This window comes from Equus przewalskii, chromosome 20 (assembly GCF_037783145.1).
Source record: "Equus przewalskii isolate Varuska chromosome 20, EquPr2, whole genome shotgun sequence".
Classification (NCBI taxonomy): Eukaryota; Metazoa; Chordata; class Mammalia; order Perissodactyla; family Equidae; genus Equus; species Equus przewalskii.
In genome coordinates this window covers 7,945,788-7,971,343 of record NC_091850.1, presented here as the reverse complement: position 1 = coordinate 7,971,343, position 25,556 = coordinate 7,945,788, and the positions used below count along the sequence as shown (strand labels likewise).

Genomic DNA, 25,556 nt, shown 5'->3' with positions numbered 1-25,556 from the left:
AAATGATAGTGAAATTTACATATTGGTCTAGAATACATATTCAGAAGTCAACAGCAAAAAAGCCTAGCAGAAAGTCTTTGAAAGGGAAATATACAACAGGTACTAAGTTCTTTGTAACATTTCATTGTTAAATTCAAAAATATAAGAAAGTGTTTTGAGAAATGTATTTCAATTTCATATTTAAGGCAATTTGGTAAGTTTTCATTAATCAAGTGGATTAGGTCTCTTTTCTAAGGAGACTACACAAACACAGACACAAATGAATATCACTCATTAAACAAATATTTATTGATCAGTTATTGATTACCAGGCACTGTTGAAGGAGTCAGGCACGTAAAGGTGAACAGAACAAAGAGGGCAATCCAGAGCAACAAATATATAACTTAAGTGACTGATAAGTGATAAGTACCAAGAAGAAAAAAAATACATCAAAGTAAGAGTACAGAAGGAAGAGCAGGGATGGTTCTTTTACGTATTATACTATGGAAAGATCTCTCTGATCTGGTTAACAGCTTAGCAACAAAGTAAGAAGGCAAGAGATAAGCCATGTCATTATCTAGCAAAAGAATGTTCCAGGCAGAGGGCCTCATAAGTACAAAGGCCCTGAGGCAGGAGTGTGGTTGAGGTATTTGAGGATCAAAGAAGACTGTGGTTATAGGAAATTACAATAAACTCTAGACTTTGTCTAGTGTCCTTTTGTTTCTAGAACACATTAGCTAGTGTTCCATTCTCCTGATGTCAAGAGTTTCCATTAGCTTTTTCTAAATCTGAATCAGTAATAAGTTAAGGATGTATATTATAAATCCTAGAGCAACCATGAAAAAATGAAAAGATGTAAGTAATAAGCCAATAGTGTAAATAAAATGGGTTTATTTTTTTAAATATGCAATTAATTCAAGAAAGTGGGAAAAGAGGAAAACAGGAACAGGGAAAAGGTAGGACAAATAGGAAAGAAAAATCAAGAATGTAGATTTCAATGTGACCATACTGATATTACACTAGATATGATCTAACAATGAAATTAAACTAAAAATTCATAATAGAAAGATTTTTGGAAAATTTTCCAAATATTTGGATACTAAAAACACACTTTTTTTTTTTATTGAGTTAATGATAGGTTACAATCTTGTGAAATGTCAGTTGTACATTAATGTTTGTCAGTCATGTTGTAGGTGCACCACTTCACCCTTTGTGCCCACCCCCCACCCCACATTTCCCCTGGTATCCACTAAACTGTTCTTGGTCCATAATTTCAAATTCCTCATATGAGTGGAGTCATACACAGATTAACCTTCTCTCGCTGGCTTATTTCACTTAACATAATTCCCTCAAGGTCCATCCATGAGATTGCAAATGGAATGTTTTTGTTCTGTTTTACAGCTGAGTAGTATTCCATTGTATATATGTACCACATCTTCTTTATCCATTCGTCTGTTGATGGACACTTAGGTTGCTTCCACGTCTTGGCTATTGTAAACAGTGCTGCAATAAACATTGGGGTGCATAGGACTTTTGGGATTGCTGACTTCAAGCTCTTTGGATAAATACCCAGTAGTGGGATGGCTGGATCGTATGCTAGTTCTATTTTTAATTTTTTGAGAAATCTCCGTACTGTTTTCCATCGTGGCTGAACCAGTTTGCATTCCCACCAACAGTGTATGAGGGTTCCTTTTTCTCCGCAACCTTTCCAACATTTGTTGCTCTTAGTTTTAGACACTTTTGTCATTCTAACGGGTGTAAGGTTACATCTTAGTGTAGTTTTGATTTGCATTTCCCTAATGATCAGCGATGCTGAGCATCTTTTCATGTGCCTGTTGGCCATCTGTACATCTTCTTTGCAGCAATGTCTGTTCATGTCTCCAGCCCATTTTTTGATTGGGTTGTTTGATGTTTTGTGGTTGAGTTGCGAGAGTTCTTTATATATTAAGGATATTAAGCCTTTGTCAGATATATGACTTGCAAATACTATATGTTGCAAATGCTATAGTTGAATATTTGCTATCCTGTTCTGGTTCTATCCATCAGTCTCCCTAGTCTGTGGATTGTGTCCCCTTTCTCCCTTTTTTCTTTTTTCAAGTATGAGAGCCTTCTTGAGGATTTCTTGTAATGGAGGGCTTCTAGTTACAAATTCCCTTAACTTTTGTTTGTCTGGAAAAGATTTAATTTCTCCCTCATATCTGAAGGAAATTCTTGCTGGATAGAGTATTCTTGGCTGAAGATTTTTATCCTTTAAAGCTTTGAATATGTCACTCCATTCTCTCCTAGCTTGTAAGGTTTCTGTAGAGAAATCCGCTGACAGTCTGATAGCGGCTCCTTTATAGGTTATTCTCTTTGTTTTTCTTATTCCCCTGAGTATTCTTTCCTTATCCTTCCTTTTTGCCAATTTTACTACTATGTGCCTTGCAGTATGTCTTCTTACACTGACAAATCTAGGAGATCTAAAACCCTCCTCCACACACATTTCTCTGTCGATCCCTAGATTTGGGAAGTTCTCTTCAATAATTTTGTTAAGCACACTGTCTGCTCCATTTTCCTTTTCCACATTCTCAGGAATTCCTATGATCCTTATGTTCTTACTCCTCATTGAATCCATTATCTCTTGGAGATTTTCCTCATTTTTTTTTAATTCTTAGTTCTCTTTCTTCCTCTGTCTGGAGCCATTCAGCCTGTCTATCTTCAATTATGTTAATTTGCTCTTCTATGGTGTCTACACGGGCATTCAGGGAATCCGTATTCTGTTTTATCTAGTCCATTGTGTTTTTCATCTCAAGTAATTCTGTTTGATTCTTGTTTATGATTTCAATCTCTTTTGTGAAGGAACTCCAGAACTCGGCTTGTTTCTCTATCTTTCTCTCTACCTCATTGAGTTTTTTGATTATAGCTGCTCTGAACTCATTATCACTTAGTTTACCTAATTCCAAGTCCTCAGGACTTATTTCTATGTTTTTATTGTTTTCCTTCTGGTCTGGGGCTTTTATAAATTGCTGGATGGTAGAGGAGCGGTTTTTTTCGCATGGTGGTAGCATTCGGTTGCAGTTACAACCTGTCGCCACTAGATGGGGGTCGAGAGCCACGCGTTGTGAGCTCTCCGCCTTCGGGCAAGATGGCTGCGCCCACTGGCTTTGCCAGGAGGGAGGGGCTGTTACTCACACGCGCCGGTCTGTGTTCAGATCAGTTCTGTTCTCTGGTCTCCCGAGGCCCTTGGTTTATGGGGTCCCCGCGGACGGAAGCTTTCCCCCCCGTCAGCGGGTCTCCACTGAACCAGGGCAGGAGCCCTGGATGATCCCCGGTCGCGCAGCCCCTCCCCCACTCCCTCCTGACCCACGCAGCAATCGCAGACTCTAGAGGAGGATGCGATGTTCTCTCCCACCGTTCCAGCGCCACCGAGGCTGTAAGTAGGGTTTATGATCTCCGCCTTCTTGGTATTGTAGGTCTCTAACATGTTGGCATTATGTTTATTCTCTGAAATTCAGTTTTTCCAATCCTTTGTTGTATTTTGGAGGGGAGAGAATCCCGGGTCAGCTCACCCCACCATTTTGCTCCACCCCCTCACTAAAAACACACTTCTAAATAATCATTGGGTCAAAGAAGCAATCAAAAGGGAAATAAGAAATTATTATGAACTGTCTGAAAATAAAATATAATCAAAATTTCTGGGATGAAGCAAAAGCACTCAGATGAGAATTTATAGCACTAAACGCCTATTTTAGAAAAAAGAAAGCTCTCAAATTAATGTCCTCAGCTTCCACCCTAAGAAACTAGAAAAAGAGCAAATAAAACCGAACATAAACTGAAGGAAAAAATGATTAAAAACTTAAATCAGTATAATAGAAAAACAAAAAGAAAACGGGAGAATCAATGAAACACAAAGCTCATTCTTTGAGAATTTCGACAAAATTACCCAGACTAATTACAGGAGAAAAAAGGACACAAATCACCAACATGAGGAACGAGAAAGGTGACATTACTAAAAACATTAATACAATAATGGGGGAATGCTTTGAACAATTTTATGTCAATAAATTTGACAAATTAGATGAGATGAACAAACTCTTTGAAAGATACAACCTACCAAATCTCATTCAGAGAAAAATAGAAAACCTGACTAACCATAAAGAAATTGAATTTGTAGTAAAAAATTTTCCCACAAAGAAAACTCTAGGCCCTGATGATTTCACTTGTGAATTCTAACAAATGTTTAAAAAATTATTAATACTGAATCTATACAAACTCTTCTGAAGAGGACAGAATACTTCTCAACTCATTCTTTGAGGCTGATATCACCATGATATCAAAGCCAGACAAAAATGTCACAAGAACAGAAAACCACAGACCAATATATCTCATAAACACAGATGCAAAAATCTTAATAAAAATCCATCAATAAATAAAAAAGATTAATACATTATGGCAAAGTGGGACTTATTCTAGGAATGCATAGTAAACAGTTAAAATCAATATTAAAAGATCAATGAATTTACTACATCAACAGACTAAAAAAAAATTTGATCTCAATGAACTCAGAAAGAATGAGTGACAAAATTCAAAGTTAATTCATGATTTAAAAAAAAAGAAGACTTCATAAATTGTAACAAAAGGTAATTTCCTCAACTTAACCAAGGGCATATATGAAAAACCTACTGCTAACATGACACTTAATGGTGAAAGAGCAAGTGCTATCTACTAAGATCAGGAACAAGGCAAAAGTGTCCATTCTCACCACTTTTATTCCATATATTACTAAATGTTCTAGGACAGTACAATAAATCAAGAAAAAGATAAAAAAAGCATCCAGATGGAAAGGAATAAGAAAAACTGCCTTTGATGTCAGATGACATGACTACCTGTGTAGAAAATCCTACATAATCTACAAAAAAGCTACTAGAATAAAGGGGTTTATCATGCTCACTAGATACAGGATTAATATAAAAATATTAACTGTATTTGTATGTATCAGCAATAAATAATTGGAAACCGAAATTTAAAAAAAGAATACCATTTTAAAAGCATCAAAAATATGATATAGTTGGGCCAGCCCCAGTGGCCTAGTGGTTAAGTTTGGTGTGCTCTGCTTCGGTGGCCCAGGTTCGGTTGCTGGGCATGGACCTACACCACTCTTTTGTCAGTGACATGTTGTCACTGTGGCTCACATAAAAAAAGGAAGATTGGCAACAGATGTTAGCTCAGGGTGGATCTTCCTCAGCAAAAAGAGGAAGATTGGCAATAGATGTTAGCTCAGGGCAAATCTTCCTCAGCAAAAGAAAAAAAAAGAGAAAGCAATACTAAAGAGATGAATTTGACAAAACATGTACAGGACCTGTACACTTTTATTATAATTTATGAAGTCTTTTTTTAATTCATGAATTAACATTCAATTTTGTCAATTATTCTTTTCTGAATTCATTGAGGTGATCAAACGATTTTTTTCTTCTTTTAGTCTGTTGATATAGTAAATTACAAAACATGGGTGAGATAAATTTTCTAAATACCAAACAAATGGAAACCTAAATAATTGCAGAGATCATAGAGTGCTCACGGATCTGAACTGAGACTCAATATGTTAAAGATACCAGTTCTCCTCAAATTAAACTATAGATTCAGGGTAATCTCAATCAAGATTCCAGTAAACCTTTTTACGGGATAGAGTGACAAGCCAACTCTAATTTATATGAAAATATGAAACAATTTTGGTAAAGAACAACAAAGTCAGAGAACTCATACCATTTAATTTCAAGACTGATAAAGCTGCAGTAGATTAAACACTGTCCTACTGGGCCTGAAGAGAAAAACATAGAACAAAGGAAGAGAACTATCCACAGTGCAGAAATGGAGAACAAAGGGAGAGTCTAGAAATAGATCCAATTAATTTTCAATAAATGTGCAAAGGAAATTCAAGAGAAAGGATCATTTTTTCAACAACTTGTGCTGAAACAATTAGTATCCATATGAAAAAAAACCTTTATCAATAACTCATTCCATATACAAACATTGTTTCAAAATGTATCACAGATCTAAATTTGAAACCTAAAACTTTAAAATTTCTAAAAGAAAATATGCAAGAAATCTTTGTAACGTTAAGTTGGGCAAATATTTCTTATATGTGAGCACAAACCTTAAGAGAAAACCTGAGAAAATGGAGTTAATCAAATTAGGAACTTAAGTTCTTCAAAAGACACTGTTTAGAGAATAAAAAGACAAGTATACAGGAAAGGGTTAACTCAGCAGGCCAAGGTTGCACAAACTCTGCACATTACCAAGAAAGGTCCGTCTTTAGGACTGGTCCCTGGTGGACTCCTGGAAGATGAGCTCTGATGCCTTGGAATATTCTGCCTGATAAGAGTGCTTTCATATGCCTGGGGCCTTGGGCGGCTTAGTATCAATTTGATAAGAGAGTTTATTCTAACTATGTGATTTATGGTGAATGGATTTTTGCTCTGGGGGGGCTGGAGTCTGGGTAGCTCACAGAGGTGACTCTGGGTAGTCAGTCACAGAGGCCCTACGCACACGGTGACTGCTTCCTGATAAAAACACTGGACAACAAGGCTTGGGTGAATTTCCCTGTATCAACACTTGGCACATATTGCCACACACAGTTGCAGGGAGAATTAAATGCATCCATGCAACTCCACTGGGGAAGGACTCCTGTAAGCTTGGTCCATGTGCCTTTTTTCCCTTTGCTCATTGTTACCTGTGTCCTCTCACTATAATAAACTGTAACCATGAGTATAATAGTTCATCTGAGTCCTGTGAGCCCATGTAGTGAATCACTGGACCTCAGACTGATCTTGGGGAAAACCCTGACACAGCTGGCATCAGAAGTGGAATTTACTATAATGACCCTGTCTTACTGAAACCTGGTGAAAGCACTGTTCGGGAAAAGGAAGGATGATGGGCCAGGGGATGATGAATCTTTGATGCCTGATGGTTATCAAGTCAACAAAGGTATACGACAAGAGCTGCACTGTGATCAGTTACTGTAGGTAGACTTTATCAATGAAATTCAGACATGATAGAAATAATTCTCAGAGTTGGCTCACTGAATGCATAAGGAAGTGCAAAATAATGAGAAACAAGCCAAATATTCAATCCTTTTGTTATTTTTATCTGTAACAGTTAAAACAAAAGTAGACTGTTGAGGCAGATACTGGCACTGCATCAGGTTTGGATTTCGGCCAGTCCAAACTACAGCTGCTAGCCTAAGGGCTGCTACCAATGGGAAAATTATGCTGGATCATTATGTCATATATCATTTTTAATTAATGATGTTGGAAATTTGGTGGACCTTTTCAATGTGGAGAAAAATCATTATCTTTCATTCTGGGAAAAATGTTCATGTATTTATTTTATAATATCTTCCTTTCTACTTTTTTCTATTGTGGAACTTCTACTGGCCATATTTTGTCCTTTTGAGTTGATACTCTAGTTTTCTTATCTTCTATTATTCTAATTTTCCTTTTTTTCTCCATTCCTAACCTACTCTCTAGGAGATTTCCATGACTATAATTACCAATCTCCTTTGTGATTATTTCAGCTATCATATTTTCATTTAGAAGGGCACCTTCTTGTTCTCTGAATGCTCCCTTTTAAAATTAACAGCATTATTGAGGTATAATTCACATATCATACAATTTACTCATCTAAAGTATATAATTCAATGATTTTTAGTATATTCACAGAGTTGTACAAACATCACCACAACCAATTTTTGAACATTTTCACACCCCAAAAGGAAACCTGTTAGCAGTATCCTTTAGCAGGCACTCACTATGTCCTTTCTAATCACCCAGCCTGAATCAACAAGCAACAATCTACTTTCCATCCCTATACATTTTCCTATTATGAATATTTGATATAAATGGAATCGTATAATATGTGATCCTTTGTGACTGGCTTCTTTCATTTAGCATAAGGTTTTCAAGGTACATCCATATTATAGCATATATCAGTACTTCATTTCTTTTTATTGACAAATAATATGCCATTGTATAAATACATCACATTTTATTTATCCATCCATCAGTTGATTAACATTTGGGTTGCTTGCCCCTTTTGGCTATTAAGAAAAATGTTGTTATGAACATTTGTGTGTAAGTTTTTCACACACATATTTTCATTTCTCTTGGGTATATACCTAGGTGTGAAACTGCTGGTTCAGACAATAACTCGTTTACCTTTTGAGGAACTACCAGCCTGTTTTGCAAAATGGCTACAGTATCTCACATTCCTATCAGCAGTGTATATGTGTTCTAATTTCTCCACATCTTCACCAATACTTGTTATTGTCTATCTTTTGATCATAGCCATCATAGGGGATATAAAGTTGTCTTTTTTAAAAACTGGCATTGTTATTTTGTGGACTCAACAAATTGTTTTATCTCTCTGAAGATATTATTTTATTAAACTCTCCTTGTTCCTTGAATTTTTCTATTTCCTTAAGGTTCATATTTGTCAACTGTTTTGGGTTTCTGCCTTTCCATTTGGAGGCATTTCACAAATATTGATGATCATTGGCTGGACGTTCATATTTAAAAATCAAAAACTTACTAAAAACTCTGTTTATGAATGGGGCTTTGTTAGTACAGCCACCCTGCTTTTTTACCAGGGACTTCCATTTATTAATACTTATAGATCTTTTTTCTTGGGCCATTTAGATTTTCCAGAGATTATTTTATCTCCTGTTGGAGGCTATTTTTATACCAGGCTACAGAACCTCTAGAGACAGAGCAGGGAGAAGAGCTGGTACTTCCACCAAACTGTATGAAAATGTTAACTTGAGCTTTCTGACTTTTGACCTGCACACCACCCCTACTAAACACCCAACCTGGTGTCCCTGAGTCCAGAGCCTCAATAATTTAATGCCTCTATGCCATATACCTCCAGTTTTCAGGTATGTGAATAAAAAGTTAGCTGTTTGACTATAAGAGAGAAAAATTCTAATAGTCCGTGTTCTGACTTTAAAGAAACCTTGTTTTTAGCACACGCTTGAACCCTGAATTTTGCAGTATCAGGTCCCTTCAAATTCCAAGCCTTTCTTCAATTCTATAAGGCAGATAATCTCTCTTTTAATCACTATTTCTGTCTCTAAGGGCACACAGATACTTATCTCTTTGCATGTTCTACAACCTTGTTTAAAATTCCTGTTTGAGTCTATCTTCTCTCCTATACTTTGACCAAATGGAATTAAACTTTAAAAACATGTCTGTATTGACATTTATCTTAAGTTTTGAGAAGGAAAGATGGATATGTATGACAATTTAGCTTAACCTTTCTTCTTTATTATGAAGAGAGTTTAATAAACTAAAAATTAAGTACAAGAGTAAAAGTTTACATATTAAACTTTAGTGATAGTTCTGATATACAAATTGAGTTCAAAATTCAAATTTTTGGATTGAATTCAAAAATTTTAAAACTCAAAATATTCTGTTTAATAAAACATAATTAAGATAAAAATAGAAAAATTAATATGGTTTTAAAGTGGTTTCACCCTACTTCTTATGACATGAACTTATCCAAAACACTTCTAGTAATAAATTTTTGGGGTTATAGAAATTCATTAAGTGACTTACCTCTTCTTTTCCCAATGTTAGCAGAACTTCTTCATTCAGTGGAATTACTACAGAAACAAAATGAAACAAAATTATACAAACGCTTAGTTAACCCTCAAAAATAAAAAATTTGATTTTGTGCTTTCTAGGAAACTCTCTTCCCTTTCTATGTACATATTACAGAAGTTTTTATGAAATGTGTGCAGTTTTTATGAAATCATTTTTAACATCTTTACATATATAACCAACATATATAATTTTAGACAAATGTGATATTTATGCATTTTGTTTTTAGTACCTTTTTCCTTTCTTGTTTTGTTTTCTCAATCCCTCAAAAGCAAAATTAATAATCTATAATGTGTTCCTTAATATTTCTTTCTGTACTCATATGATCCTATGCATGCATACATATACATATATATGCATATACATCCAAGGGTTATTAATTATTTCATTGCTGGTTTTACAAGAATGGGATCATAGCACACATATTATTCGTATCTTGTTTTGACTCAAAAAAAGCCCCATGAGAATCCTTTCTATTGATCTAGTATAACTCTAATTAATACCTTTAAGTCGCTGCATAATATTCCACAGGGTGAATATACCATGTATTCAGTGGTTTTGCCAATGATAGCATTAAATTTATGTCTAGCTTTGGCCACAAAAAGCAATGATACAGTAACATTCTTTTATTTGTGTCTTTATGTATTTGTGCTTTAATTTCTGTGGGACAGATTCCCAGACGTGGAATTTCACAGAAGGAAATGTGTATTTTGAATTTTAATACAGGATGCCAGATTATTTTCTAAAGAATTTCTATGAACAATGAATAAGAAACAGCAAAAGATATAAACTCTTCTAAAATTTGTGCCAATCTGATGAGCACAAACTAATATTTCATTTTAATTTTGTATAGCAAAATTAAATCCTTATGCTTAGAAAAGTTCAACCCATATACTTAGGAAAGTTTACCTTTCCTAACAAAGTGCTATTTAAAATTTCTCAAATGACATGCTACCAAAAACTTTCTAAGCTATCTGCTATTCTATAGGGTCTTCTAATAGGAAAGAGCTTCCTAGATGTGCTTCATAGGTTCTATATTAGAACCGATTAGAAGTCTCAGGAGGGCTACTATTCATATCAAAAAATGCAGTGAGAAGGATTTTAAGAACACAAAGTCTAAAAATCTTCCTCTTGGCCAGTTTGGCCAAGAGAAGCATTTCAATATTCATTCAGTCATTTCAACCAATACAATACGGCAGGTTCTAAGAATATAAAGATTTTTAAAATCCTTACAGTGTGGCAGCCTATGAAACTGGCAACCTTAAGAAGGGTACTTGACCAATATGGCAGCCTGTGTGTTTGGTGTTACCAGGACAAGGTGTGTATGTAAGGGATGATGATAATAAGAAAAATAAAAATTAAAAACTCCGATATATAGCCTCAAAAAGAATACTTAGAAATAAAATTTAGCCCAGGAGGCAAAAGATCTGTATCCTAAAAACTACAAAATATTGCTGAAAGAAATTAAAGACACCAATAAATAGAAAGACATATGTGTTCCATGATTATAAGACTTAACATTGTTAAGATGTCAATACTACCTCAAAGTGAGCTACAGATTCAATGCAATCCCTATCAAAATCCCAATGTTTTTTGCAGAAACAGAAAAATCCATCCTAAAATTCACACAGAATCTCAAGGGAACCCACATGGCCAAAACAATCTTGGGGAAAAAAGAACAAAGTTGGAGGTTTCATATTTTCTAATTTCAAAAGTTACTACAAGCTACAGTAATCAAAACAGTATGCTACTGGCATAGAGACAGACATATAGACCGACAGGATAGAACAGAGCCCAGAAATAAATCCTCACATTTTTTTGACAAGGGTGCCAAGACAATTCAATGGGGGAAAAGACAGTTATCTCAACAAACGGTATTGGAAAAACTCGATACACATGCAAAAGAATGAAGTTGGACCTTTAACTTTTCTTTAAGTTTGAAAGTTTCTACAACTAATTAAAAATATCTTGATCAAGAAGTAAAAAGTCTATTATAATAATCTAATGGATTGGTGATGAAGGCCTAAACTAAATCTGTGGCAGTAGGGCTCAATAGTTAATAACTGGCTGTATGTGAAATATGAAAAAGGAAGAATCTAGAAGGACTATTAAATTTATGTCTAATCAAATAGATTCCATTCAACAGAGATCAGACCATGAATCTGAGGCATCTGTAGAATATTTTGGGAACAGAGATCAGTTCATGAATCTGAGACATGAATCTGAATCTATAGAATATTTTGGAAATGATCTCTCTAAGGTAGAAAGCTATATAAGTATGATTTGGATATATAGATTTGCAAGTTGTTATGAAAATCGTGCCTCTCCCCTAGACCAATTCACGTTGAAGTCCTAACCTCCCAGTACCTGAGAATGTGACTGTACTTACAATAGGGTCTTTAAAGAGGCAATTATGTTAAATGAGGTCATTCAGATGGGCCTTACTTAAACGTGACTGGCATCCCTATACAAAGAGATTAGGACACAGATGGGCACAGAGGGAGACCATGTGAAGACACTAGGAGAAGACAGCTATCTATAAGCCAAGAAAAAAGGCCTCAGAAGGAACCAACCCTGTCAATACCTTGATCTTGGACTTTTAGCCTCCAAAATTGTGAGAAAATAAATTTCTGTTCTTTAAGCCACCCAGTCCATGGTACTTTGTTAGGGCAGCCCTAGCAAACTACTACACAAGTCATTAATACAGATATAATAAACAAAAACAGAAGCAGAAAATATAATGCTGGAATAACATACAGAGTAAGAAGCAAAAACAGCTGAGCACAGTCCTCGGGAGAACACCAAGATTTTAACAGCAGATTATGAGCAGCCTTTGAGATGCTCAATATAGGCTGAGGAGGCAATAGGATATAAAGTTTAATGCAAATTAAAATCACAATTGTATATACATATACTTACCAGAAGTGCTAAAATTAAAAAGACTACTAAGTGGTAGCGAAGACGTGGAACAATGAAGGACATTAGCGTAAATATAGTAATTAAAACCAAGAATGGATGAAATTATCTAGGAAGAGAATGAGGAGAAAAGAATCCCCATAACTGGAATAGAGAATGATAAGCCAACAAAGGAGACTGAGAAGGGAAGTGGAGGGAGTTAAAGGAATAGGAGACAGAGGGGTAGGAGAAAGGGGAAGGAAGATGTACATGGAAAAAGAGGGTACAATTTATATAGACCACAAATACAGATACACACATGGTCAGCTGGGTATTATAACTACAGATTTTTAAGCCATCTTCTATATCTCAACTAAAGGCAAAAATACAGTCGGCCTCTGCTGGACAAATCAAGAGGCAACATAACAATCTATGCGGCCCTTACATAAGTAAGTATCTAAAATAACTTTTCTCTTATACTAGATAAGTTTCATTCATTAAGAAACAACTTATAGTTTCTACTGAGCATATAAGATAGTATCTATCAGGATAAAATGATGGCTATAATAAGGTCTCCATAATCAAAATTACTACACTCTAACGTGAGACAGATATGTTTCTTATTATCTATATAATAAAATAAGCAGAAAACAATGTGTAAACAGAAAGAAAACTGAGGTGGCTTTCTAATATCAATGGAATTTAGGCAATTTCAAGAAGGCTAACTGGATCTTGTAACTCTTCTTGTGATCACTAAATTAACTTGCCATTACAGTAATTTGTTTACAAAAATATAAACCTAAAAATAAGAATCTTACTTTTAGGAGTTTCTTTCTGCCATTGACTGAGTTCAGCAGTCAAACATTTCATTTGCATAATTAATAATGATAGCTATTAAAAAAGAACAAGAGAATAAGACAAAATCATTTCTTGTTGAATGCCATTCATAGCCATTCATAGACGAAAGTATAGACATTCTTATACTTTAATACAAGTTTCTAACATAAATAGCTAACATAATTACCTAGCTAAACTATAAAAGATTATCACTCCAAACAGAATTCTGCTTTAAAACATACTAATCATAGCTCATAAATTGACTGTTATACTAATGATATAGTATTAAAAAAAGATCAATTCTACTTCACCACTCAACCTAAAATAAAAGAACATACATACATTAAGTTTATTCTCTAAACCAATATTTCTTTAAAAAATAGGCTATTTCTTGCCAACATTTTTTACACAAATTTTAAATTGTGCACCCCTTTAGCCAAAGATAAATTAGGATGGATATGTCTCTGATATTAGGCGGCTCCAATCATTATAATTCTGATAATTACAAATCTATGTGATAAATCTGTCGCTTGATCAGACCATAAAATTAAAGTCTATGTACGCTTAAAGTTAAATTTCAGAACATTTTTTATCTCCTCTATATAATCCTTATTAATAGCCAGACAGATCAAAAATTCACATTTCAAAAATGCAATCGGTATTACTGGAATATTTACACTAAAAGGACACCAAGTACTGTCTTTTCTAACCCAATTTTACGATACAGAGCAGGTAGCTCAAAGACTCTGCTCTGTATCATAACATTGCCTGTTAAACAGTCAAAGGAAAAAGAAACTGGTCTCTTTGAATGCTTTATATAATTATATAAAAATGCATTTACAGGTATTTAAAATTTTTACCAAAGGAGAGTTTAACATTATTTTCTTATAAATAATTAAATAAGAATGTGAAAAAGTTTTTTGTGAACTATAAAGCGATTTATAAATGTTAATTATTATTATCACTAGGAAAGGATAACAAATTCTTAGAAAGTAGTATCTAAAATAGGCAAAACCATCATAATGATAAGGAATCCATATCACTTTTTCTGTACATATCAAGTTGAAACATATAGTTACCGATATTCATTTTTCAACCTATTAAAAACCAGTAATTTCATACAGTTCAACTTCACACTGTATTGACGAAGCACAGCTCTTACCTTGCCAAAGCCCAGGTAAGGCAAATACCCAAATTATTTCTGATCTCGCTATAAAATTAAACATTTTCTAAGAAAAGAAAGTAACAGTAGTATTTCTAAAGTGATTTAAACACAAAAACTTGAGAAATCTTGCCATTTTCTCATTTAAAATATCCAACTTCTTGCTTCAGAAAATGAACTGAATTTTAATATTGAAGTTTTGAAGTTATTAGGTGTGCAGAAAAGAGTTAACAAAGCAAGTCTGAGACTATCCTTAAAGGCTCTTGTCTGGCACCTGGGAATTTGAATTTTGAAATGGTTCCCACTAACCTAACTGATAAGACTGGCTCTCTGTGCCTAAAATGTGCAAAGATTATGATTTCTGCTGAATACCTGCTTTCCTTCTGGGAGTCTGGTATTTTGATAACTGCTAGGCAGAGGGTGGCTATGTAACTAGCCCCTACAAAAAACCTTGGGCACTGAGTCTCTAAGGAGGTTCCCTGGTAGACAACATTTCACACTTATCAGAACTCTCTGGGGAAATTAAGCACGTCTTAAGTGACTCCACTGGGAGAGGACTCCTGAAAGTTCACACCTGGTTTCCTCTGGACTTCACCCATCTCTTTTTCTCTTTACTGGTTTTATTCTGTATCCTTTCAATGTAATAAATCTCAGCCATGAGTATGACCATATACTGAGTTCTATGAGTCCCCTTAGAGAATCATCAACCTGGGAGTATTCTTGGGGACCCTCAATACAATAGGAAAAGGCATTTTGTGAATTCTTTAGATAACGTTATTATTGAATATCTCAGGACATTGCACATTTACAATTACATAAGCACTTCCCTCAAAGCCAGTGTTTGGCTTATTGCATGAAAATCATTCAGGACACTTATAGGCCCCATCCCAAATGATTCTCAGTCAGGAGGTCTCAATTTCTACAACATAAGAACCACACTTCCCAAGAAAACCAGATGATAGCTTATTTACTGTATAAAGCTTTTCCAAATAAAAAATCAGTTTTACACTGTACCATAGAACTCTATATTTGATGGATAAAAAAATTTTTCCAAAAGACAGCTTAATTCTTTATCATCCATTTTTAGATTAAAGATCTAGTGCAATAGGCAGTTTCAAAAGTGACAAATTAGTTTTTTCCCCTTCTTTCCTTATCTCTCTCATTCTCATTTTTTATTGAGTATTATTATGCTCATAGACTTTTATTTTTTCATAGCTATAATAAATCAAAGCCATTATTCCTTTTGATGCTCACATGATACCAAATTTGGGCAACAAGAGTGCCTTCAATTGGTTCCTATGTCTTTTGATATGCTCCCAAAAGTTCTGGAGAACTTTCATTGAAATCATTTGTATCATTGACTTTGTTCTTAGAATTTTTATCAATAAAATATTTTTGACTTTTTATATGGTCAAATACATCTAAATTTTCTTTTATAATGTCTAGATTTCTATTATTAGCCAAGAGTTTTCCCCTGTCCCTAGATTGCACTAATAGTCTCTGAGCTTTTCTTATAAGATACGTATGGCATATCTATCTAGAATTTATGTCTATATAATGAGACATAGAAGTCCAATTTTATTTTCTCCCAGATGGATATCTAGTTGTACCACTACCATTTATAAATTAATTCATCACTTTCCCACAGATTGAAACTACCATCTTACTCACATTTTAAAGTGTTACTCTGTTCAACTTTATCCATTGGTTTATTCCTAAACCAATTCCATAGGTCTTTGATTACTAAAATGGATAATAATCCTTTGTTAAGCTTAGGGTAAAATCAGTTAAGATTCCATACAGATATTAAAATAACTGTGGCTGCTGTACCTAACACAAAGTAAGACAGTCTTTGTTCTTTTAACAGGTATCATAATAGCAGCCAAAGAGCAAGTCACTCAACAGTTAAATGTATATGTAGCTGTTAAAAGATATATAACAAAGAAAATATTCTCTTATTTATTTATAACAGCTTAGTCAAAAATTTTTTAGAATACTTTCTTAAGTCAGAAAGAGTATTTTCCAAATGATTAGGCACACAGCTGTTAACACAGCTATTACACTTGGGATAAATATAGACAAATATACTTCTTATCCAAAATACAATGAATTCCACTTAGCTATTTCAGGAAGATAAAAAGGATTCATACCTGAGCATTTGATTCAGTGAGTGTCTCAGTTCCAACAAGTGATAGTTTATTCTGACACTTGATGTAAAAAGTAAAGAAAATCAAGTCACATACTATAACCCACAGCCAATTCTCTTCTTCTCCCCTTTTAGACCACTCAATGTAATATTCCTCTAAATATACAAATATCTGATGAAAGAGAAGAGTTTGTTTAATTCCTCCCTTTCTAAGCAAGAGGATCAGGAAGGAAGCCAAACAGGTCCCAAGGTGAATACATGAAAAGCAAAAGGGGATACTAGCCTTTTATACAGAATGAGAAAATGAGCATAAGGAAAAACAAAACAAAAACTAATAGCTAGAGTGAATTAAAAGCCAGATACTGGAAAAATGGAAAATAAGAGAATAAGAGGGAAAGCATTATAGAAAAATAATAAAAGAGGTAAGAAGATAGTTAAGATCATAAGAAAATAGTCTTCAGGAGACAGTGTTTCTATGCCATCAAAAAAAAATCTACAACCATTAAGAGTGATTATATCTGAGGTAAAAATATGAATAATTTAAATTTTAATTGTACTTATTTATAGTTACAATATTCTTCTACCAAAAAAATTATATTTTTAAATTCAAATTTCTATAGTGAAAAAATAACAAAAGCAAAAAAAAGGATTATATAAATTACCTTGAAAATACACTTAATGATGGAGTACCAAAGATTTACGTTAAAAAAAATCTTTTTAAAGCAAAAGAGCCACTAACCTGTCCTAATCTGAAACTTTACTGGACAGAACAGGATATGAAAAATGTCTGTGGCCTATATATCATCCATTACACTACTATAAGTAGAACAAATTTTTACCAACATCCTGTAGTGTACCAGAAGTGGTTCTGTTGCACTACCCCAGAAAATGTACATACATTTCAAACACATTTTCTAACTTAGTCCATATTTTCACTCAAACTCCATAATTATGTGTTCTCCTCACTTCTATATTCTCTATCTTAGGAAATAACCCCACCAACCACCCAATGGCTCAAACCATGAACCTGAAACTACCCATAATTCCTCCCCATTTCACAAGTGACTTCCAAGTCCTTTTGATTCTACCTCCTTCATATCTCTTGAATCCATTCTTCTCTCTTTGCAATGACAGAATCTAGGCCTTCAGTACTTAACAAGACTACTAGAGCCTCCTAAATGCTCTTTCTAACTGTTTTCTATTTTTTTTTTAATTTTTTTTTTTTTGAGGAAAATTAGCCTTGAGCTAACTACTGCAAATCCTCCTCTTTTTGCTGAGGAAGACTGGCCCTGAGCTAACATCCGTGCCCATCTTCCTCCACTTTATATGTGGGACACCTACCACAGCATGGCTTTTGCCAAGCAGCGCCACGTCCACACCCGGGATCTGAACCGGTGAACCCCGGGCCACCGCAAAGCAGAACGTGCGAACTTAACCACTGAGCCACCGGGCCGGCCCTCTACCTGTTTTCTCACTCTTTTGCATTCCATTTTCTTCAAAACCACCAGAGTGATTTTCCCAAACTACAAAACCCATCATGTCACTTCATGTTTATAATCCTTTAATGGCTCCTCATAGTATACACTCAAGAAAATCCTTCATGTTCTTGCCCCTAATTACCTCTCCAGTTTCACTCCACAAGTCCTTCTTCTCCTAATTTACATAAACCATAATATTCTACTTAGATTTTTCTAAACTCTCCCAACTTTTATATATTTTGTTCTTTCTGCTTTGTATACTGCTCCCACTTTCATAGGCTAATTCCTATTTACCCTTTAGAAATTAATTCAGTTATTACTTCTTTTAGAAAGTATCCTTGACCTCTTTAGTCTATGTTTAGTACTTCTCTTAAGTATAGTCTTTGCACTTCTGCCACAATACTTCTAATATAATGGCTTTTGCCTCCATTAGATAATAATCTCATTGAGGGCCAGGATTGCTATAATTTTTTCTCTTTCTACAGCTCACCTAGTATAAAGTTTCTTGAATGAATGGTTATAGGTCTAAAAACTATATAAATATTTATCATATAATACAATGGCTTTCAGGAACCAGCATAATTATTTGTTTCCTAAATCTATTATTGAAATTAAATTTAAATCTTATAGTAATTAATTGATATATCACTTTTATCTCTTGATACTTACTTCTTCCATATCTTTCCACAGTTCTTCACATTCTTTAATAAGTTCTTCTTCAGCATCTGTAACATCTTCCACTTCTGTAGTACTATCTGGATCTAGATCTTGCTGATTCACTGACATGTGCCTTATAATTTTCTTAGCCTTATAAGAAAATCTAAAGTAAAAAATTTTTATTCGTTTAACAATATTTGTTGACCATCTATTACCTGCCAGATACTCAGCTAGGAGCTAAAGATGAAATGGTGAATAAAATAGGCAAAAATCCTCCTACTATGGAGCTTACGTTCTAGTTACGGAAAACAGAAAATAAACCAAAAAAATTAAAAATATATATACTGAGTATATCCAATGATTTATAAGTGCTATGGAGAAAAGTAAGGCAGGGAAGAAACACAGGGAGTGCTAGGGCAGAGGCAATGTAATTTTACATAACCTTGTCAGATAAGGTCACTGAGAAGTTGACAGTTAAGCAAAAACCTGAAAGAGATAAGGAAGTGAGACATGGGGACATTCAGGGGAAGAGGCTCCAAGCAGAGGGAACTGCAAGTGCAAAAGCCTTTGTGCAGAAATATGACTGCCATGTTCCTAGAGCAGCAAAGCAGCCCATGTGACCAGAGCAGAGTAAGTAAGGTAGAGAACAGAAGATGAGGTCAGAGAGATAATAGGATTGAGATCATGTGGGCTTTGTAGGCCATTTTAAGGACTTAGGCTGAGATGATAAGCAGTTAGAGGATTTTGAACAGAGAAATGACATGACTTGAATTACGTTTTAACAGTATAATTCTGTTTACTACAGCCAGGAAGAACATAAGCAAGAAAGCCTGTTAGAAAGCTATTGCAATGATCCAAGCAAGATGTGGACCAGGATAATATTGAGGCAGTACAAAATGTGCAATTCTGAATATATTTTCAAGATAGAGCCAACAGGATTTCCTAACATCCTGTGTATAGAGTGTCAAAGAAAGAGAGGAGTCAATTATTACTAAAAAAATTTGTGCCTAAGCAATGGAGAGATGGAGTTGCCAGTTACTGAGACGGGAAAGGTGATGGAAGAAATAGATTCAGCAAGATGCAGGGGAGTGATGATTAAGAATTCAGTTTAGGACACATGAAATTTAAGGTGTCTATTAGTAGAGCTGCTGATTAGGCAGTTGGATATACATGCCTGGAGTTCAAGGGAAAGTTTCAAGTTAGAATTTCAGTCATCACCATACAGATATTTAAAGCCATGAGGCTGGCTGAGTTCAGAAAAGCAAGAATGTACAGAAATAAGAAGAGTTTCAGACCTGGAGAGTTTGAGAAGATGAGGAAGAACCATCTAAATAGTCTTAGAAGGAGCACCAGGTAAGGTAAGAGGAAAATCTAGAGTTTGATATCCTGAAACCCAAGATAAGAAAGCGTTCAAGGAAGGAGTGGTGAACTGTCAAATACTAGAGATAGGTCAAGTAAGATAGAAACAGAGAATTGACAATTAACTTAGCAATATAGATATGGGACTGTATTTTCCAAAAATAGTCACAGCAATTATTTCAGGTTGTCACCCCCTCATCCAGAGGCAGAGCCTATTTACCCTCCCCTTGAACTTCAGTGTGACTTTCTGATTGCCTTTATGAATAGAATAAAGTGGAAGACACACCACATGACTTCCAAAACTAAGTCACAAAGGGTAATATAGCTTACGTCTGCCTCTCTCTTGGAACACTCACCCTTGCAACCCAGCCACCATGCTGTGAGGAAGCCCAAACTAACACAAAATGAAGAGACCACACGGAGAAGTGCACATAGAAAGGAACTGAGGTTCCCAACCAAAAGTCAGACTCAATCACCAGACATGCACATGAACAAGTTTTCTGATGACTCAGTCCCCAGGCTTTGAATCTTTTAGACGGGGTCCAGACATTGTGGAACAGAGACAAGGTGTCCCTGCTGTGCCTTGTCTGAATTCTTGATGCACAGAATGGCTGAGCATAATAAACGGTTGTTTTACACCTCTAAGTTTTGGGGTAATTTGTCACAACAATTTCACTGGAGTAAATCATAACAATGGAGGCCACTGTTAATCTTTATAAGAGCAGTTTCAGTAGAATGGTAGCAGTGAAAGCCTGATTGGAGTGGATTTAAGAGAGAATAGAAGGCAAGTAACTAAACATACCCAGTGTATAAAACGTTCTAAAGAATTTTTTCTCTAAAGGAAAAGAGAAATAAGGTACCACCTGGAGGGAGATTGGGGTCAAGAGAGAGATTTCTTTTTTGTAAGATGAGAGAAAGTACAGCGTCTTTATATGATACAGTAAGAGGAAATATTGTTGATGCAGGAGAGAAAGGAGAGAACAAGAAGAATGGGATCTAGTACACAAGTAGAGGGGTTGGCTTTGAATGTACACACGGTTCATCTATTTTAATGTGATGGTAGGCAGAATATTAGGGACACAAATGTAGGTAGGTGAGTAGATCTGTTGCTAGGAGCTTACGGCAGTTCTGTTTGGGTTGTTTCTCTTTTCTCAGTGAAATGGTAACTAAGGTCATCAGCTGTGAATGAGGATGGAAACAAAGCATTGGAGGTTTAAAAGCAGAAGAAATGTATAAAACAGATATGGAAGAGACGGAAGAGGGTAAAATAGTAGGATTACTGGGTAGCACTAAAGGCCCATTTGAGATTAGCAGTCATGAATCTAAAGTGAAACTAATACACAGTTGTACATTTTTCTCTACAGTGTAGTAGCATAGATGCAGAGAGAGACAGAGTGAAAGAATGACAAAGTCTCTCAGATATGACCATAGGAGTACACAGCTAAGATAGAGAATATAATCACTGGAGGAAAGGTCAAGAAAAACAGAGGCCAGGTTATTGGAAGTATCATCTATGTGGATATTAAAATCACCAAGAATTATGGTAGTAGTGCTGCAGAGGGTGACAGTGAGCCAAGAGCTGAAAGTCTTCAAGGAATGAGGAGCGTGACATAATCGTGCTAGATGACTGCTGCAAAGAGGAATGGCAGGTGGCAGACTGATGGATGAGATCCAAAGTTGGGCAATTTTATGGAGGTGGGCGGAGCCATAAAGAACAATGAGGGTGTCTACTCCACAACACCAAATGCGAATCAGAATAACCCACCCCCCGAAAATACTTTTATTCATATGGAACTTAAGTTTTATATAGCTTAATCAATTACTTATCAACAAAGAGGTTTTAAAGATGACTTGAATAGATACATCATGTTCATAGATTGGAGGACTCAATATTATAAACATGTTAATTTCCCCAAAATTGGTCTATTGAATCTTAATCAAAATTCTAAATTTTTCTGTGTGTCTGGCACTTGACAAGATAATTCTAAACTTTATATGGAAATACAAAGGGCCAAAAACAGCCAAGACCATCATGAAGAATAAGATTGGAAAATTTGCCTTACCAGATGTTAAACATATTATAAAACTATACTAATTATGATAGTTTGGAATTAGCACATGGATAGGCAAATTAAACAATGGAACATAATATAAAGCCTTTCTAGACTCACACATTTATGGTGAGTGATATATGACAAAAGAAGCAATGCAAATTAAAGGGAAAGAACAATCCAAATAGGAGCATATTTTATACACTACTCTGGGTTTTTTTCCATGTATATTTTGGCACATATAGACCCCCTCCTTTTTTGGTTTTTTTAAACAAACTGCATAGTATTTGGGGAGAAAAAATAAGCCTAGACATATACCTTGATGTTTACACCACTCCTCCATCTCTCAAAAAATCCAAACAGAAATCATAAAAACAAACAGGAAGAAAACATGGAGAATTTTTTTTTTGATCTTGGATTAGGAAAGGCCTTTCTAAGGAAAACTAAGTAAAATCTCTATATAAAATTTTTTAAAATTCTGCATGGATAATAATATCATTAAAAAGTTAAAATTTAAAACCCAAAAACCTAAGAAAAATATCTCTAATATGTATGGCACCCAAGACCTAATTTCCTTGATGTATAATGAATGCCTACAAATTTAGAAGAAAAAACTAACAACCAATCATAAAAAAAAACCCTCAAAAAAACTATCACTATAAAAGTCAGGCTATCGATTACTTTTGGAGGGAGGGAGAGAAGGAGGTATTAGAAGAGAGAGGCTTCTGACTGAAATAGACCAAATGGAGAGACTAAAGGTAAACAACAAAAACATTGCAATAGAAAAGGGCAAAGGACACAAGTGGGAATTTAAAGAAAAAAGAAAAAATAAGAAACATCTTTAAATATAGAAAAAATGCCTTCTTAACCTCAGTCAAACTTATAAAAATGCAAATTAGAGTTACTTTTCATTCAGACTAGCAATAATGAAAAATTTTATAAGAAACAACATTGGCAAGAGTGTAGAACAAGAGGGATGCATGGTTGGCAGACCAGTCACTTTGTAGGATAATAAGCAATATCCATCAAATTTTTAAATGCATTTATCTTTGACCCAGAAATTCTACTCCTAGTAATATATATATTTGCATAAGTCTACTCAGGTATGCTTACTGTAGCATTATCTATAAAAAACTTTTAAGTGTGAACTCTGCAATCAGACTGTCTAGGTTTAAATCTTGGCTTCAACACTTACAAGCTGTGTAACCTTGAGCAAGTCACTTAAACCGTCTGTGCCTCAGTTTCCAGTGATCTGTAAAATGAAGATAATAACAGAACTTACCCCACAGGGTTGTGATAACAATTAAATGAGTTAATATATGTAAAGCTCTTAGACTTGTGCCTCACATATAAAGAGCTCTATCAGTATTAGCTGCTAATATTACTGTTAACAATCTCAATGTCAACTAGTAGAAGACTGGTTAAATAATTTATGCCACATCCAAAAATGTTTACACTAAACATCTTCCTTGCCATGTACAAAAGATATAGTTAAGTTTGCAAAGCCATAAATTCATTAACAATTTTAGAATATTTTTAAGCAAAACAGTCAAACATTATACAAATATTTGTTTTAAATACACCTTAACTTAGAAATGAAGTGCAAATTAATCTTTCCCCACTTTGTAGTATACTAACGAACAATATACATTATCAGCACACAAAAGTAATGTGAAACTGTGTGCGTGCATGCACGTGTGTGGACAGATATTCAACAAATTAGCTGGACTGGCAGCTCAATGTAGCACTAGAATACAAATAAAAACAGTTAAGACTTTAACTTTATCCCTTTCCCATATTTTGTATCCTTAAATCTACCCTTCTGGAAAGAGAAAAGTCAATTTGTTGAGGTCCTCAGTCAGTACTCCAATTCCCATTTACTGAAGAAAAATATTGCTATATTTAGGGATACTATTCCATACAAACTTAACAGATCTAACACTAGATTGAAGAAACCCCTACTGTTACTGGAGAAAAACTAATATTCCTGAAATAAAGCAATAGAAAGTGCCTATACAATTCCGAGCTGTAGTCCTTTGTCCAACAAACACGTTCTTAATGTGTGCCATTTGTGAGACACTGTGGCTACAGCTGAGTAGGTGACAAGGTCTCCGTCCTCGTGGCGCTTACATCTTCACTGAGGAGAGAGAAAATGAACAAACGGACAACTAAACACCTGCTGGGATTTCAGGTAGTCAGAGGTGCCATGATGTGTTAAGGTAGACAACACAGGCTGCAAGTGCCTCCAGCCTTCAGGACAGAGAAGACTAGAGGAATCTGCCTGCAAGAACAAGGGGCCAGGAGAGTGCTTGTACACAGTACTAGCTCCCTCCCCTCCTCCTCCTTACTGCTGCCTTGGGCTCCATCAGGTGAGAAGTCGGAAAGGTGAAGGCTAGGCTTGCCGTGGAGAGGCTGTCAAGGCATAAAAACACAAGCCTGGGAGGCAAGGGTGAGCACGGCAAACCTGAGACACAAAACGAAGCGGTCTGAGGAGAGCAGAAGGCAGACAAGCGAGGAGACTTGCCAGGTAGGACGGGTCCAACAATGGGAGCCTTTAAAATTCGAAAAAACAAAGACAAGAAAGCCCTCTAAAAAGGGCTTACTATGGGGTTCCTTCCCTGTACCCGGTGTCCGCCTCACAGCAAAAGGAAAGAAGAGATTTATCTGGTTTGGAACAAGCAACCAGGATGATTTTGAGTGGGGTTTTGAAAGCAGTTTTAAGGAGGTCATTTCGATAAACTGTATTTAACGGATTAAAAAAGAAATTAAGACGGTAAATTTTATGTTGTGTGTTTTCTTATCACAATAATTTTTTTTTTTTTTAAAGAAGAGAGCTGAAGGCCAGAAGGCCGCTGACGGATAGGAAGCTCAGAGCAGGGTGAAGGAGGCAGAGGGTGAACGGTCCTGCCGCAGGTCCTCTCCCCGGAAAACGGGACGGAGCGCTCCCCACCTTCCTCCGAGGGTGTGAGCGAATCGAGAAGGGCAGGGGACCGGCGGCAGTTCCTTCATCTCCCCACCCCTCCGTCTCTTCTGACCCGCGGGCTGCCAGAGCCGGAGAAGAGCGCGACTCAAGGCCTGGCTGCCCGTCGGGTATCCAGCTCCCCCGGGGGAAGGCTCCCACCATCGCGGCTTTAGCCCCACACCCTGGAGCCGCCAGCCGCGACGGCAAGTTTCAACCGTCGCGGCGCCTGCCCCTGCCCACCGCTTACCAGCGCAGAACCGGAGCCTTCAGGTCGCCTCAGCCGGCCGCAGACCGGACTTCCCCGCCCAGGCCCTGTGCGCGCGCTGCTTGCTGATTGGATCTGCTCCGACCCAGCCCAGCCAATCCCCAAGTTCGCTCGGCCGTGACGAGAGGGCTGC

At 35.8% G+C, this 25,556-nt stretch overlaps 1 protein-coding gene across 4 annotated transcripts in view; it reads right to left on the bottom strand.

Moving 5' to 3' along the window:
- CENPK (centromere protein K) overlaps window positions 1-25,538 on the bottom strand; it is a 62,487-nt gene extending 36,949 nt beyond the window's left edge. For 2 of the 4 annotated variants that reach the window (XR_011530547.1, XM_070587453.1), the window contains exons 1-6: window positions 25,406-25,488; window positions 23,392-23,448; window positions 18,799-18,949; window positions 16,656-16,712; window positions 13,325-13,397; window positions 9,567-9,613 (exon numbers count right to left, since the gene is read on the bottom strand). Coding sequence is in view for 3 of the 4 variants with exons in the window: in XM_070587453.1 (XP_070443554.1) it covers window positions 9,567-9,613; window positions 13,325-13,397; window positions 16,656-16,712; window positions 18,799-18,915 (294 nt within the window). In the remaining variant the exon portion in view is untranslated. Of the gene's footprint in view, window positions 1-9,566; window positions 9,614-13,324; window positions 13,398-16,655; window positions 16,713-18,798; window positions 18,950-23,391; window positions 23,449-25,405 lie in introns of all 4 variants that reach the window. The other 2 variants (XM_070587451.1, XM_070587452.1) reach the window with 2 other exon arrangements.
- Window positions 25,539-25,556: the final 18 nt, after the last annotated feature.